The 16,060-nt window shown below is 48.2% G+C and overlaps 2 protein-coding genes across 11 annotated transcripts in view; one reads left to right on the top strand and one right to left on the bottom strand.

The window, feature by feature from the left end:
- Positions 1-13,149, top strand: part of mtmr4 (myotubularin related protein 4) — a 58,566-nt gene extending 45,417 nt beyond the window's left edge. For 8 of the 10 annotated variants that reach the window (XM_066696104.1, XM_066696107.1, XM_066696105.1 and 5 more), the window contains 13 exons: positions 1-264; positions 2,463-2,576; positions 2,726-2,922; positions 6,422-6,550; positions 6,674-6,785; positions 6,955-7,150; positions 7,240-7,425; positions 7,926-8,096; positions 8,306-8,460; positions 8,861-10,157; positions 10,652-10,789; positions 10,934-11,022; positions 11,208-13,149. In XM_066696104.1, the coding sequence (XP_066552201.1) occupies positions 1-264; positions 2,463-2,576; positions 2,726-2,922; positions 6,422-6,550; positions 6,674-6,785; positions 6,955-7,150; positions 7,240-7,425; positions 7,926-8,096; positions 8,306-8,460; positions 8,861-10,157; positions 10,652-10,789; positions 10,934-11,022; positions 11,208-11,385 (3,226 nt within the window). In that variant the 3' untranslated portion in view covers positions 11,386-13,149. The remainder of the gene's footprint in view (positions 265-2,462; positions 2,577-2,725; positions 2,923-6,421; positions 6,551-6,673; positions 6,786-6,954; positions 7,151-7,239; positions 7,426-7,925; positions 8,097-8,305; positions 8,461-8,860; positions 10,158-10,651; positions 10,790-10,933; positions 11,023-11,207) is intronic. The other 2 variants (XM_066696100.1, XM_066696108.1) reach the window with 1 other exon arrangement.
- A 689-nt stretch (positions 13,150-13,838) lies between these two features.
- LOC136718394 (nuclear protein 2) lies at positions 13,839-15,726 on the bottom strand. Its single transcript, XM_066696111.1, has 2 exons — positions 15,376-15,726; positions 13,839-14,310 (listed from the first exon to the last, which is right to left on the bottom strand). The coding sequence occupies exon 1, from the start codon at positions 15,605-15,607 to the stop codon at positions 15,377-15,379; it is 231 nt and encodes a 76-aa protein (XP_066552208.1). The 5' UTR covers positions 15,608-15,726; the 3' UTR covers positions 13,839-14,310; position 15,376.
- Between the last annotated feature and the right edge of the window lie 334 nt (positions 15,727-16,060).

Genomic DNA, 16,060 nt, shown 5'->3' on the forward strand with positions numbered 1-16,060 from the left:
ATGTCACTTCTCCACGTTCAAGCAGTGCCAGGAGTGGCTGAAGCGGCTGAACCGCGCCATCGCCCACCCCGCCCGTCTCGAGGACCTGTTCGCCCTGGCCTACCACGCCTGGTGCCTGGGAGCCAGCGCCGCAGATGAGGACCAGCATGTCCACCTGTGCCGGCCAGGCGACCATGTGTGGCAGAGGTTCGAGATGGAGGTCCTGAGGATGGGCTTCGACATGCAGAACGCCTGGAGAGTGTCGGACATCAACAGCAACTACAAGTGAGTGACGGACGCCACCCTCAGTCTGCGACTACAGGAAGTAGGAAGTGATTATAGGAAGTGATTGCTTTTTTTGTGCTGCTATTGTTTTGTTTTGTTTTGGGGCGGGGGGGGGTAGTTTAATCTGTTGTCAAGTACTGGTATCTGGGCTTGTGTTTGGACTGTCCCTCTGTGGCTGCTGTCACAACAAAGCTGGTGACATTAGGGAGTCCGTGACAGTCATAAAAGCAGCTTAGCATTGTCGCGGTAAAACGCCGGCTCAGACATTTAAAAATATAATAATAATCATAATTTAAAAGCCTCCATCGGCTGTGATTCACCGAGCCCCCACTATCCTGTGCCCTCTGCCTCCCCTGCTTTATAAAGTAAATACAATCGGCACAGCAGGGATATAAATTACACAGATCGCCTGAAGTTCAGTCTCCAAAGAGCGTCCCAGCTGAGATGCAGCACGTTTGCTGGGGTATAATTAGATCAGATCAAGGCATGCTGTACCTGATGAATCAGCAAAAGTGACGGGAGGCGGTGGGGCTGAAATAATGCCAGAGAACTGTGTGCTGGGGGGGGGGGGGGGTCGAAGGAGGAGACTGCAGAGACCGCTGTACCACCAGAGTAGATGCATGGTGCATATAACCTCTAGGGCACAGCATGGAGACAGATGTGAGTCGTGTGAAATGTTTTTTTGATCGCTTTTGATTTTGTTGTTCAAACCATGAGTCGTTCTTCAGGACCATCATAAACCAAATCAAAAGGCCCTGAATTTAAGTACCGCCAGCTGTCTATTCTCATCTCTAAGGCAGATATTATAGGTAGACACTCCGCCCCACACCTGTTAAACTCTGTGTTAAATTTACCACCCACTTCCACAAATTATGAAAAAACAACACCCAATGGTGCCAAATTGGAAATTAAACTTTTATTTAAAAAAACATAATCATTAGCACAATGACAGTTTTCAGACAATTTTCTTTTCATTAGAAGAAAAATGTGTTCATTTCTCTTAACAAATGGAATATCCCTCGGGAGTGTTGCTGTTCATTTTCTATGTCAGAGCTTTGCGTTAACTGTACCCAACTATTGAGATGTTTCACTCTAGCTTTCAGCTCATGCGTCTGACAAACTTATGGTACTGCGCACGTGTGGGTTTCTGTGATATTAAGAGCAATCATAATCTGCTCTTCATAAGAGAAATGGGCTTGGATGCTTCATCTGCAATGCCTCTCATTAATATAAAATTGCGATTAGCGTCCAATTTACTCCACCGCAACGCATCTAAAACAGCGGTGGGTTTGAGAGCCCACTAGAGCCGTGAATTGCTCTTGAGGTCGGCTCAGTCCCGTTCTTAAACACTGCCGTCGGTGGAGGTGTCCGCGCCGGCGCTCAAGTGGAGATCGGCACTGATTTTTCCCTTTGCAGCCTGAGTGCGGTGCCAATGACCCAGGGTGTGATCGTACACAGTGAGTCTGTCTCTTTCTGAGTGCGTCCCTAAGCGACGACGTCTATTGGCAGCGGGCTAAGCGACAGAGGCCTCCAAAGATTGATAACGCTGTCGGACTTAAGGGCATGCCAATTTTTATTTCACAGATAAAAGCCTAATTACTTACAGGAACTGCTAAGGCAGGAGCTGCACTGTTACTCGCCATTAATCTACTAATTTTGCCAGTAACATAAATCCTTTCAGACGTTTCAGTATCCATTAAAAAGTGCCTGGTTTTTATTAATCTCTCAGAATGTAAATAGAAGCGCACGCAGATGTAATGCATTACAGGGAAAAGATGCACATTCAGGCCTCTGCTTACGCATAAAGCTGAATTGGATCTTGAGTTTGATGGCGATCGGTAGTAAAGTGGTTGCCTTTGTTGACGTGATTCAAGATCTGAAAATTGATCCTTTCCGGCTCCTTCATTCTTTTGGTTGATTATCGCATGTCGGATATAAAAAAGCGGTTTAATGCGTTTTAAAGCCTTATTTATTAATCCCTTTTTTATTTTTGTTTGGTATAAGTATCAGACTCCAAACCCAGAGACCTAATTCTCACACCATCTCGGTACTTAGTGGCTTTTAAAGTGGTTTAACTATGCGTGATCCCAGTTCAGGCTTTTCCTTGGCCATGTCAGCTGATTAAATACTGCATTTCTATCACAGCATCCTGTTCTCCTGCCTCCCGGGACTTGACTTTCTGCCCCCTCTTCCGACAGACTCTGCTCCAGCTACCCTCAGAAGCTGCTGGTGCCGGTGTGGATCACCGATAAGGAGTTGGAGAGTGTGGCCTCCTTCCGGTCCTGGAAGCGAATCCCCGTGGTGGTGTACAGGTAGGCTGGAAACAAAAACGATAAACAAATACTTTCAAAGATATATTTTTCAAATGTACGCTTGCGTTTGCATGCTTGGAAAACCGGTCCGCGAACAGTTGTGCACAAAGAAATGTCCAGGTCGTATTCATGCAGTTGTCGTCCATCAGACACCAGCGGAACGGAGCGGTGATCGCTCGCTGCAGCCAACCGGAGATCAGCTGGTGGGGCTGGAGGAACACGGAGGACGAGTACCTGGTCACCTCCATCGCCAAGGCCTGTGTGCAGGACCCCGGGGCCAGGGCCCTCAGTGCCCCCCCCAGCCGGCCGCGGGCAGACGGCTCCGACACCACGGACAGTGACTTCGGTAAGATCCTCAACTGGGCTTCGCGTTTTGTGGTTGTTTTTTTTTTTTTTTTTTTTTTGCTCCTTAAACTCAAATCCTAAATATCCTGCTTCATCCTGCCTCTCTCACCTATTATTTTATATCTTTTTTTAATGTCATACACAACTATGCCAAATATAAAATGTCCACTACATCCTATATTTATTTAAAAAGGAAAATAATAGATTGATGGATGGATAGATAGAGATTAATAAATAACTAAATTGTCGGCATTTAGGAATCTTCCAATTAAATGCTGCATTGAATAATACATTCCAACTCCACAAGACTTGTTGTCGTTCGTTTGTTCTGATTTAGGGTGTCACAAAAGAAGCGTTTGAAGATTTGTGGGAATGAACTGTTCCCTGAATATCCCTAAAGATAAATGCCTTGGGAAAGCGCCATTTTCAATTAAACTGAGCTATGCATGTACGGGACAGATAGAGGCCGAGTCGCACCGATGAATGGGAACAAAGTGGCATTGTGAGCCGAGTACAGCGTGGGGATGCCTGCTTGTCTGTTCGTTTACATGGGTTTGAGTGAATGAATGAATGAATGAGTACCCGGAGTAATCTGTGGGAGAATCCTATGCATATGCATCTTATGTTGTTTTCTTCTTAAATTGGATTTTGCCAATATTACCATTTATTAACCCATGCCATTTTCTAATGAGCTGTAACCATAACTCCTGTAGCAGCACTGGAGAGATGAAGTCAGCATACATATATCCTCCAAAAAGTGCACTTCTGGGTCATCTGTTTCTCCTCTCACTGCGAGCCCAGGCCATGAACAGCAGCACTCGCGCATCCAGAGGGAGTCCGACACACCTCGTATTGACCACACTAAATTTGTACACAGCTATTTTTACTTCTGGTTTGTTCTGTTCACTACGCCCACATTTCTCGTACCTGCAAGTCTAGTTCGGCTGCTTCCTACTCCTTCTCTGCCGCCTGCTCCCTTTGGATATCTGGCTGAAACGTCTGTTCATTTTCCTTCTTCTGTCTTTGTTGATTCACTGTGTTTGATCCCAGGGTTACAGCATGGAGTTATATAGCTGCAGCGGACAATGTTACACCCAACCAGATTACATAAATGCATGGGAAGAGAAAGTGTTACAAAAACCATAATGTAACACCCGCTTCCAAAATACATTTTGTCTGTGTTTAAACCTGCAGTTGAATGTTATCCCTCAACTTTCTCACAATATGACGTCAAACTTCTGGCATACAAAGAAAAATCATATTTTCTTCCCCCTCCTGTGCAGCGTGAAATGTACTTGTGTTGATCATCTAAATATCAAGGTAGTTCTTGTATAGCAAAGCAGGTTTATAATTATAATGTTGTTGACATACAGTGAAGGAAAAAAGTATTTGATCCCCTGCTGATTTTGTACGTTTGCCCACTGACAAAGAAATGATCAGTCTATAATTTTAATGGTAGGTGTATTTTAACAGTGAGAGACAGAATAACAACAACAAAATCCAGAAAAACGCATTTCAAAAAAGTTATAAATTGATTTGCATGTTAATGAGGGAAATAAGTATTTGATCCCCTATCAATCATTAAGATTTCTGGCTCCCAGGTGTCTTTTATACAGGTAACGAGCTGAGATTAGGAGCACTCTCTTAAAGGGACTCTCCTAATCTCAGCTCGTTACCTGTATAAAAGACACCTGTCCACAGAAGCAATCAATCAACCAGATTCCAAACTCTCCACCATGGCCAAGACCAAAGAGCTGTCCAAGGATGTCAGGGACAAGATTGTAGACCTACACAAGGCTGGAATGGGCTACAAGACCATCGCCAAGCAGCTTGGTGAGAAGGTTACAACAGTTGGTGCGATTATTGGCAAATGGAAGAAACACAAAATAACTGTCAGTCTCCCTCGGTCTGGGGCTCCATGCAAGATCTCACCTCGTGGAGTTTCAATGATCATGAGAACGGTGAGGAATCAGCCCAGAACTACACGGGAGGATCTTGTTAATGATCTCAAGGCAGCTGGGACCATAGTCACCAAGAAAACAATTGGTAACACACTACGCCGTGAAGGACTGAAATCCTGCAGCGCCCGCAAGGTCCCCCTGCTCAAGAAAGCACATGTACAGGCCCGTCTGAAGTTTGCCAACATCTGAATGATTCAGAGGAGAACTGGGTGAAAGTGTTGTGGTCAGATGAGACCAAAATCGAGCTCTTTGGCATCAACTCAACTCGCCGTGTTTGGAGGAGGAGGAATGACCCCAAGAACACCATCCCCACCGTCAAACATGGAGGTGGAAACATTATGCTTTGGGGGTGTTTTTCTGCAGGACAGGGGACAGGACAACTGCACCGCATCAAAGGGACAATGGATGGGGCCATGTACCATCAAATCTTGGGTGAGAACCTCCTTCCCTCAGCCAGGGCATTGAAAATGGGTCGTGGATGGGTATTCCAGCATGACAATGACCCAAAACACACAACCAAGGCAACAAAGGAGTGGCTCAAGAAGAAGCACATTAAGGTCCTGGAGTGGCCTAGCCAGTCTCCAGACCTTAATCCCATAGAAAATCTGTGGAGGGAGCTGAAGGTTCGAGTTGCCAAACATCAGCCTCGAAACCTTAATGACTTGGAGAGGATCTGCAAAGAGGAGTGGGACAAAATCCCTCCTGAGATGTGTGCAAACCTGGTGGCAAACTACAAGAAACGTCTGACCTCTGTGATTGCCAACAAGGGTTTTGCCACCAAGTACTAAATCGAAGGGGTCAAATACTTATTTCCCTCATTAACATGCAAATCAATTTATAACTTTTTTGAAATGCGTTTTTCTGGATTTTTTTGTTGTTATTCTGTCTCTCACTGTTAAAATACACCTACCATTAAAATTATAGACTGATCATTTCTTTGTCAGTGGGCAAACGTACAAAATCAGCAGGGGATCAAATACTTTTTTCCCTCACTGTATCTACGCTAAATAGGTCAGGATACCGAGGTCAGCAGACTGTGCAGAGGGCATCGAAATTGATAAATTGGTTTAATGGGTGGTTTATGATTTAAAGGAGAGGGAGTTAATTATTGAACGCACTCAGTTCGGCGTATGTCACAACTTGGTGGCTGCTGCTGTTCTAAGCAGGTCTGGTATTTACCACATGTGTTGACAAAGGCCACTGTCACAACATTTCAGCTGAGGCTTTCACAATCTGACCTACTTAAAGTCCCCCCTGTAGGTCATTTGGCTAAAGCAATACCTCACCTGGTGTGTGGCGGAGAACGTGAGCCCCCTCTGTCTCTCACGTTTCCATATGAAGTGCAGTTGTAAACGCACAGAATTAAGCATGACTTACCCCATAATAATTCATAGTACAGCTACCTCAAGAATTCAAATTCACCGTCAAACCTGAAATGGGAGTTTGGTGTATGTGGGGCCCTGCAGTGGAGTCACAGGGCTCAACTGGATCAGGGTGTGTGTTATTGACTATATCGCTAATGGCGCCCTCTCTTCCCAGACTCCTCTCTGACGGCCGGCCCGGGCCCCGACGCCAGCCGGGCGCAGCAGAAGCTCCTGATCCTCGACGCCCGCTCCTACACTGCCGCTGTCGCCAACCGCGCCAAGGGAGGGGGCTGCGAGTGTGAAGGTTGGTGATCCCGTCTCTTGCCCCTCCACTACATCCCCCACTGCGGTCACGTGACCCACATGAACTCGGCTCTGTTGAAGGAGAATCTGATTTTAATCCCAGTCTCTCCTCCCTGCCATTCAGAGTACTACCCCAACTGCGAGGTGATGTTCATGGGCATGGCCAACATCCACTCCATCAGGAACAGCTTCCAGTCCCTGCGCTCCGTCTGCAGCCAGATCCCCGACCCCGGCAAGTAAGTGAACCCAATTCCTGGGTCCGCCTGTTGGGCCAAAAACCGTCTGTCCCACCAGCTGTGTGGGGCCAAGTCACGGTCCCATATTTCCTTATTGAGCGTACCCTGTGTGTAGAAGGCTTCTTCTCTGTGCTGCTGGTTTCAATTTGGCTCGTCCCGTTCCCCACAGCTGGCTGTCGGCGCTCGAGAGCACACGCTGGCTACAGCACCTGTCCGTCATGCTGAAGGCGGCCACTCTGGTGTGCTCAGCCGTGGAGAGGGACGGCCGGCCCGTGCTGGTGCACTGCTCTGACGGCTGGGACCGCACGCCGCAGATCGTCGCACTTTCCAAGATCTTGCTGGACCCCTACTACAGGACCATAGAGGTAACACCCCACTCACACGTGTGTGCGGTGAGAGGGAGTGCGACTGCCCGGCCGCGGGTTAATGTGCCGCGTGTGTCTTGTCTGCTCAGGGCTTTCAGGTGCTCGTGGAGACAGAGTGGCTGGACTACGGGCACAAGTTCGGCGACCGCTGCGGGCACCAGGAGAACTCGGACGATGTGAGCGAGCAGTGCCCCGTGTTCCTGCAGTGGCTAGACTGCGTGCACCAGCTCCTCAAGCAGTTCCCCTGCCTCTTCGAGTTCAACGAGGCCTTCCTGGTCAGTGGCTTCCCTTTAACAGCCTTCCTCCACCCTCTCCTTCCTCACCGGAGTCCTCCTCTCCCTCACCGCCTCAGTACAGCCCCATACTGTCGCCCCGACTGAGAAAAACATGAACTGGTTCATTAGTGAACCTGTTGCACATGCATTACACTGCAGGAGTATTTTATGAGGTTCAGTGTCTGTCATTTATTTATTCTGCCCCTGTTTCATTGACTGATCTGTCCATGGATGCAATGAAAGGGAATGAATGAATCAACCTCTTTAGAAGCCTGGTTTATCCTGAAGAAAATAATCAATGTGCACGTTGTCTGTCTCTGTCTCTGTCTGTCTCTTTTTCTCTTTTTATTCTTTATACGAATTAAACATGCGCTACAGTGCTTTCTATGGTTAGTTCAGTCATACAGAGCAGTGCTGGTCTCAAATGCACCTCGTTCTGGAGTGTCCAACCCTAATTTAGGTTTCTGTATTTGTGTGTGTGTGTGTATGTGTGCGCGCAGGTTAAACTGGTTCAGCACACCTACTCCTGTCTGTATGGCACCTTCCTGTGCAACAACGCCAGAGAGAGGGATGCCCACAACATCTACAAGCGCACCTGCTCCGTGTGGTCCCTGCTGCGCACTGGCAACAAGAACTTCCAGAACTTCCTGTACATCACCAGTCACGACATGGTCAGTCCTGAGACTCAGCTGCATTGTAGCAAAATACATTGGATGTTTTTTAATGCCAAATGCAAACAATTGTAATTAAAATAAATAACTTGGGCCTAGATAAAACTGTGTAGCTGAGACTTCCGTCCTTCGGGATTTCAGTCATCAAAGCCAAATCATGGGATGTGCCTGTGCCCCTGCTCACCTGCCCACTCCGGTCTCTCCCCCAGGTGCTCCAGCCGGTGTGCCACACACGAGCGCTGCAGCTGTGGACCGCCGTCTACCTGCCCACCTCATCCCCCTGCACTGCTGCAGAGGACGCCATGGAGCTGTACCTGTCCCCCGCCGCCCCGGGCGAGGAGCTCACCTCTCGGTCACTCGACAGGTCAGCAGGACCACGCAGCCGGGTTCTTGCCTTGTCTTCGCCAAAAAACATGCAGAGTAACAGCTTTGTTTTGGGAATACAGAAAAGCAAGCAAGAGGGGGTATTGCGTTATTTTAGTGACTAAATTGAAGTTTGACCCTCTAAAATGGGAAATAAAAAGGCTTTATTTGTTTAACTATTCATTCGTTCTCCCCTTTTTATGATGGTCCGTGTAAGGGCATTAAGGGTCAGGTTTAGATGTAGAATGAGCCTTTCTCTGGAAGAGGGCGTCCCCTTGTGGTAGAAGATGGAAGCAGGGTATACTGAATGATTGTAAGCCATTTTCGTTTGCCATTAAATCTGGGATGGCCGGACTTCTATGACGAATCGCTTCTTGATCACAATTCTCATTCACTCGCAGGCTGCCCAAGACTCGCTCCATGGACAACCTGCTGTCCGCCTGTGAGAACGGGGTCCCCCTGACCCGCACTTCCAGCGACCCAAACCTGAACAAGCACTGCCAGGACGGGCGTGCCGCGCTGGAGCCCAAGCCGGGGGTGGGAGGGGGCCCACCAGACAGCCCCGAGGAGGGCGAAGGGGGCAGCGAGGGGGCCGATGAGGGGGCCGTCAAGGGCCGCCAAGAGATCGAGGAACAGGAGAGCGGCAGCCGTACCCCGCCGAGGCCGCCGCAGGAGGAGGAGCTGAACGACGAGAACTGCAACACGCTGAAGGAGTACTGTCTGACCCTGCAGCCCCTGGCCTCCTCAGATGGTACGGTGCAGGAGACACCGGTGGCCAGCATTCCCGAAGACACGCCCATCCTGAGCCAAGCCCAGGCTCTGGACAGCACCCCCACTTTGCAGCTGCCCCTCCCGGAAGAGGAGAGTGAGTGTCGGACTGCTGACAGCACTCCGCCTCCCGGCCCGGACGCACAGCTGCCGGCTACCAGCGATGGGGAGGAACTGGAACAGACAAAGAGTGATGCCTCGCCCCCCGCACTGGTGCAGCCCCTGAGGGAAACGACAGCGCTGCCCCTGCTGGACACTTCCACCGAGACTCTCACTGAGGAGAGAGTGGTTGCCGTGCCCTGCACCAAGAAGCCAATCCAGGACCAGTGCGGCCCAATGGAGGGAGAGAGGGAGAGTGGGGGGGAGCTGGCACAGCTGGGCCGAGCTGACTGTGCCAGGACTGCCCGGAGGCTGATCTCCCAGAGCCAGCTGAGCGAGTTCACACTGCTGGGCTCGCACTGGGACAGCATGCAGGGCCTGGTCAAGTCCGCCTGCAACGGGGAAGCAGGGCTGTGCCGGGCCTTTCAACCAAGCTACCAGGGCCGGCGGCTGGCCGGCAAGCTCCTGCGGGCCCAGGGCATGGTGCCCAGCGGGGGGCAGTGCTGCCACCGAGAGCTCGCCCGACCCGCCACCTTCATTCACTCCAGCTGGCTGTCGGCCGTCAAGACCTCGGGCTACGCGGCGCTGTGCTCCTCTCGCCAGCTTCCCTCCGCTTCTTCGCCCTCCCCGCCCCCGCCCGCCTACCTGGACGATGATGGGCTCTCGGTACCGACCGACGCAGTGCAGCAGCGGCTCCGGCAGATTGAGGCCGGGTACAAGCAGGAGGTGGAGGTGCTGCGGCGGCAGGTGCGCCAGCTGCAGATGAGACTGGAGAGCAAGCAGTACTGTGCCCCCCCTTCCGAGCCCGATGTGGATTACGAAGACGACATTGTGAGTACCGGCCGGGCCCCCCGTGCTCTCCATACGCTCTGCTGACCGTGCCATTCTCTGGGTCCGTGATTGGATTGGTCCTGCAGATCTGTGTTAGAGGTTTCCCAGGCTCCGGTGTGAGGGGCGCCACTTGTTGTTATTGACCGTCTCCATCGTCCTTCCGTCAGATCGGCAGGGCTCAGTGGTTCGCACTGACAGGCAGTTAGTCTAAACGAACGTTGAAAGGAGTTGGGCCTTGATAGGGCTGTGCCGATAACCGGCCCATGTGTTAGATTCGGTCTGTCTTCACATCGGCACAGAGCACTGGTGTAGATTTTAAACAGATAGGCAGCCTGAAGCCCTCAGTCAGGTGCCGATAAGAAACACAATGACAAACTCCGATACTGCAGTCGCAAAGCTTTGGTTTGGGCTTCTGGAAACATCCCAGGGCTTTGCTGTAAATGCATTTGTTTGTCCCAGTTACACTTTTTAAACCTCCTCCTCTCCTCCCCCAGACGTGTCTGCGCGAGTCCGACGACAGCGACGAGGAGGACTCCCTGTCTGACCACAGCGAGGACCGCTTCTCTGAGGGCAGCTGGGACCGGGTGGAGAGGAAGGACACAGAGGTCAGCGTCCCTGATTGCCTAATCCAGGTTTCTTTTCCTTACCTTTTACTCCACTGAGCCCTGATGGGGAAAAAAAAAAAAAAAAATTCTAGAGACTGGCAGACCTACTCTCCGCTCGGCCGTGCGTCTCCCTCCCTAACGGCGCCCCTCTCTCCCCGCTGTGCCCCGCAGGTGACCCGCTGGGTGCCCGACCACATGGCATCTCACTGCTTCAGCTGCGACTCGGAGTTCTGGATCGCCAAACGCCGCCATCACTGCAGGTCGGTCGATGCGGATACGTTTTATTAGGGGTACTATGAGTGTTTTGCTGTGTGTGTGTGTGTGTGTGTGTGTGTGTGTGTGTGTGTGTGTGTGTGTGTGTGTGTGTGCCCTGACATAAGAAAGCAACGTACGTGTGCCAGTATTATTACCGCATTGACTGATGAACCGATTTTCTCTCCGTCAGGAACTGCGGCAATGTCTTCTGCAAGGACTGCTGCCACCTGAAGCTGCCCATTCCCGACCAGCAGCTCTACGACCCCGTGCTCGTGTGCAACTCCTGCCACGACCTGCTGCTGGAGTCCCGGACGCGGGAGATCCGCAGCCAGCAGCTGAAGAAGCCAATCGCCACCGCCTCCAGCTGAGAGCCCGGCCCAGCCCCCACGGAGCCGCCCGTCGACGTGCCGCTTTACAGGAAGAACCTCCGGGCTCTGTGTCAGCCATGACGCGTTGCTCTGGAGCCACAGCTGGTGGAAGGCTATGCAACCATTTTTAGAGGGAGCAGATGGACGGATAGATGGAGGGATGTTGGGGGAGGGGGGTGGGGGGGGGGGATCGGTCCCCGACCTGATGATCATACCCCAGTGACTGTCTTTTAGCCTGCCGACACAGAGCGCTGCAGGCGGTCGGAAGCCATGCGGGTGTTTAAACGGAGTTGGAGGCATCTGACACCATTCCGGCGTTCCTCTCGGCCGACGCACCGGAGCTGTGCGTCTCAACACACCGAGGACAATCTCTCAGCTTACTGGAATAGTGTTGGGACTCCCCAGGCTTGATCGGTATAACGGAGGCTTACTATTTAAATGCTGCTACAGTATGTGAATTATTTTTATTTTCGTGCACTACAAGCTGTTATATATTGGAGGGATTTGAGACCAAACCTGATGGAAAGGGAGAAATCGACAGTTAACCCTGTTTGTATCTTCTTGTGGGCCTCGGCGCCTGAATGTAATGTTCAAAAATGACAACTGGAAAAGGTGACGGAGAAATGCTGATACGGTTTATGTTTATGTGCGTAGATTGGTCGTGTACGTGTCTGTTCTTATACCGTGTATCTAAAATCACAGTTACGCAGTTCAGTGTTTTTTCAAAGCTAACCAGAATATAGTATCGTTGTGATGTTATGCAGTTCAGGAATGCGACGAGGAACAAAAATACTAATTAAAAGGTACATCTTAAACAAGTTAAAGCTGTTTATTAGTCTGTAAAATAAAAAGAAAAAAGAAAAAAAAAAAGGCGTTAACCAATGTTTCCCGGCTGCCATTTGTCACTTTCACGAGTTCTGAGGCGAGGCATCCTGGTGAATTGAAATGGCAAGGTTTCTGATCACTCGGTCCACTCTTTATTGATAGTGCTGTTAAAATATCTATACATCCTGGATCCAGTGGTTCTTAGACTGATTTAGTAATCAAAAATAATCAAAAAGTGGAACTCTTGGAGGATACTGGTGAAGAGTTGGTGGACATATTAAACATTGTCTTTTCACAACGTAGTACAATTCCAGTGTATCAGATCCTTTTCGTTTCCAAAAATGCTACATCTCTAAACATTACATGAAGGCATATAGACCCAGAAGAAAGTACAATGAATTTAAAGTATTGTATCTTGGTCATGGTATCTACAATTCGTTAATGGACAGATGTGTAAAGTTGGATGGTATTCCTCAAAATAATTGTGCCATCTCTTTATTTTTTATTTTTTTAAAGAACTTAATCCTTTTTTTCATGGATTAAACCCAGGTAATGATTTGGAATTGCTTGTTACTTTGATGGTACAACTAGCTAGCTGCTTAGAGGAAGAAATATATTTTCTATACCTCAACAGGGAAAATTAGATGAAAAGAATATCTAAATTGAGGGAAAACGAGAAAAAAAATAAAGAACATGGAAAAACTGTGAAACCGGGGTGGGGGGGACAAAAAAATAGTGGTTCTCACTTGCCTAATGTTTGGGGTTCTGCCTTCAGTAGTGTATTGGTAAAGGCAAAAAGGAACCAGGAAGTGTAATATATATCTAGTTATCAAATCTGTACTAGTGGCTAAAACCGTCACTTAGTCATTAATTGTTGTAAAGAAATGCACTGTACAACTTAAATCCCATGGGTTAATTAAAGAGAGATATATATCAGGACTGGGCTTTTCTATTGCATTCGTCTTTCCTGTCACACATTTGCCGACCTACAACCAACGTCTGGGCCTGGACGGGAGAACGCACGAGACGGTGTAGGACAGGATTAACACAGTTTACAGGTTAACAGGTACAATTTCTGTAATGTTTCCACCATTTCCTGAATATAGTGCATAGCATAAATTAAGTAAACGACAGGTTATATAAGTAGGGTTGTTGATATTGCAGTTCTGCCATCCTGGAACACGCCTTTCTTTGGCTGCCTACAACCCAAATACAGCGGAGGGGTATTGTTTTAAACTGATTGCTTGTGTTTAGTTTTTCTTCATGACAGGAATGGTAACATATTTATGGGGCTTTGGCACCAACTTAAAGGGAAAAGAAGAGGTAGAGGCAAACAAACCCTCATTTGCACTTTATTTTAATAACCTCACTTTGCAACTTCAGACAGTGAATCTTCAAAAGAGGCGCTGCTGTCTTTATTGGCATCCTAATAGATATGTGAATCCAGACTACCAGCCAGGACACGCCTGTGTAAACCGAGAGGCCTAGTGTTGAACGGCGGGGAGGGGAAAAAACTTTGATGGCATATTATTAATAGTTTTGAACCGTGCAGTTACCACTTACCAAAGGAGACTGAATTCCAGTGGACTGATCCTTGTCCCGTGCACCCATTAGAAACACACACTCGGTTACAAGCATTTATTTTTATTCAAAAACATGAAATGCATTGCAGCTTTTTTTGGGAACCACACCCGGAATCCCAACATTGACCACCTGATCAAAAGTGTTCCAGAGAACAACTACAAAGTGCTTATATGGCTACACACACCGTGTTGTACTACATACAGCATCTGCTCACATAACCGTGACCATAAAAACTAAAAACACAGCCTTGACTATTCCCATACCAGAAGGTGCAAATATTGGTTTTATTGAGAAAAGGCCTTGACGTCTACAACCTACAAGACACAAGAGATTAAAAACATCAACTTGATTAGGTGTCTGGGTTTCAAGGAGAGCCCTCAGGCGCTGAAGCACAATATCAGTCCTCAAGCTCCACTCGGCACTTGGAGAGAAGCCCAAGCTCTTGGCCGGTGAAGGGAGTCCTGTCCAGTCGTCCATATCGGTGTCTATCGTCCATCTCTTCGGCAAAGCAAGAACCTGGGAAGAGAAGAGCAGAAAACACTACGATAATTCAATGGTTTGGCAAGTTTGTGTTTTTCTCTCCTGCTTAATTTAAGGCTTATCTTATTATTTATTTGCGAAGGGCGCTATACAAAATCAAAATGGAATGGATTGATTTTGCTTTACAGTTCTATGCAGGGTTATATTTTACATTCTAATGTATGTGTTTTTTTGCAGGTGCCATGGATTGTGCACTAAGGGAAACGTTTTCACAGAAACTGAAACCGTTAACCTGTAACATCAGTGTTTTGGTTCCCTAACTCTCATGGGAGGATATTTTCAGACTGAGAAGGCATGATCTGAGAATCTTGATATTTACAAGTGTTTAGAACAATTAATATAATACAATTCAACATTGTTTCCCGTTGTAGGAGAATTATACATTTTAATAACTACTTTTTCCTCTTAAATATATATACACACAAAATAAAGTGCTTTTTAAATAACATCTTGCTCTCTGGCCTTTAATTTTGCTAGTGCCTAATATATACCCTGCATAACAGGGCTGTGATTGAGTCAGTGTATGTTACTGTAGAGAATGTTCCTCCTCCACCATTTCAGAAAGTGCAAAACGTTACACTGCAGTTCAAGGTCACAGTCAGGAGGGTTTGCGTTAAAACGGCACTAAAACGTTTTCCCTTTTGCATGAAACACCAGCGTCCTTACTAAAGCATGTTTTCATTTCCCAATCGATTGTTTACAAACGGAATCCATGCTTAAAGGTTTCATATACATTGTTCTTCGAATACGTCACAAACGATATGTACTCTTCATACGTAGTTTTCGAATTATCCCATGCACTTATATTACGCAATAAACAGGCGTATACAAATCGACTTTTTATATGTTGTGATCATGCAAGCACATGCATGCGGTCAATTGCATTTTGAGCCCGTATTTATTTGCCATTTCCTTGCTGTGTCCGGGGGTTTAAAAATGGAAACCCAGGAGCTCAGAAAGGACTCGTCCAGCTTTGTTTTTGCAACAGATGTCTTTTGCCACAGAGTGCGCATCTGAACAGCGACACCGCCCGTCCGTCACCTTATGAAGAGGCGCTCTTGGTCCTGCGGCGCTTCAGCTCGCTGTTGTGGAATTTCTCCGCGATCTTCCTCTCATGTCCGGCGGGGCTGTGGCGGTTGGTGTGCAGGCCGATCTCTCGCTTGGTTCTCCCCTTCCCCCCGGCGTGGCAGGAGTACTCAATCAGGTTATAATACTCGTACTGGTCGTAGTGCTCGGTCTCGAAGGAGGCGAGGGTCTCGATGTCGGTGGCCATGACTGCCTGTCCCGATTCCCCGGTTTGAACGGCGATATGAGGATCCTCTCCGCTCAGCTGAAGTAAACAGAGCCCGGCCTGCAGCGCACGCTCCGCTCTGCATGTAAACAAGTGACGTCAGACGAAGGCGTGTCTTGCTCAAGTGACGTGTTACGCATTCTGGAGTTCTCGTGTAAACGTTCGGTGTATGTCTGTAAATATGTTTAATGACACTTATGTGATCGTCCTTTGCATGTATACATAGTTTTAAAGATGATCATTTTTCTCTGGACTCTGGACTTGTTTTAATGATTTGAATTTGAATCATTTCTCTTGGCTTCCTCTTTTTGTGGTCTTGTGCGATTTTTGGCGGCGATGAAGAAAATTAAATGATGTTAGTCATGGACCCTGTCCTGTACGAGAGTTTGAATTGAGTAGCCTGTCAGATTAAGCAGCATGCCGCAGTTTTGCATC

The sequence above is a fragment of the Amia ocellicauda genome, chromosome 22, assembly GCF_036373705.1.
Source record: "Amia ocellicauda isolate fAmiCal2 chromosome 22, fAmiCal2.hap1, whole genome shotgun sequence".
In the NCBI taxonomy this organism is placed as follows: Eukaryota; Metazoa; Chordata; class Actinopteri; order Amiiformes; family Amiidae; genus Amia; species Amia ocellicauda.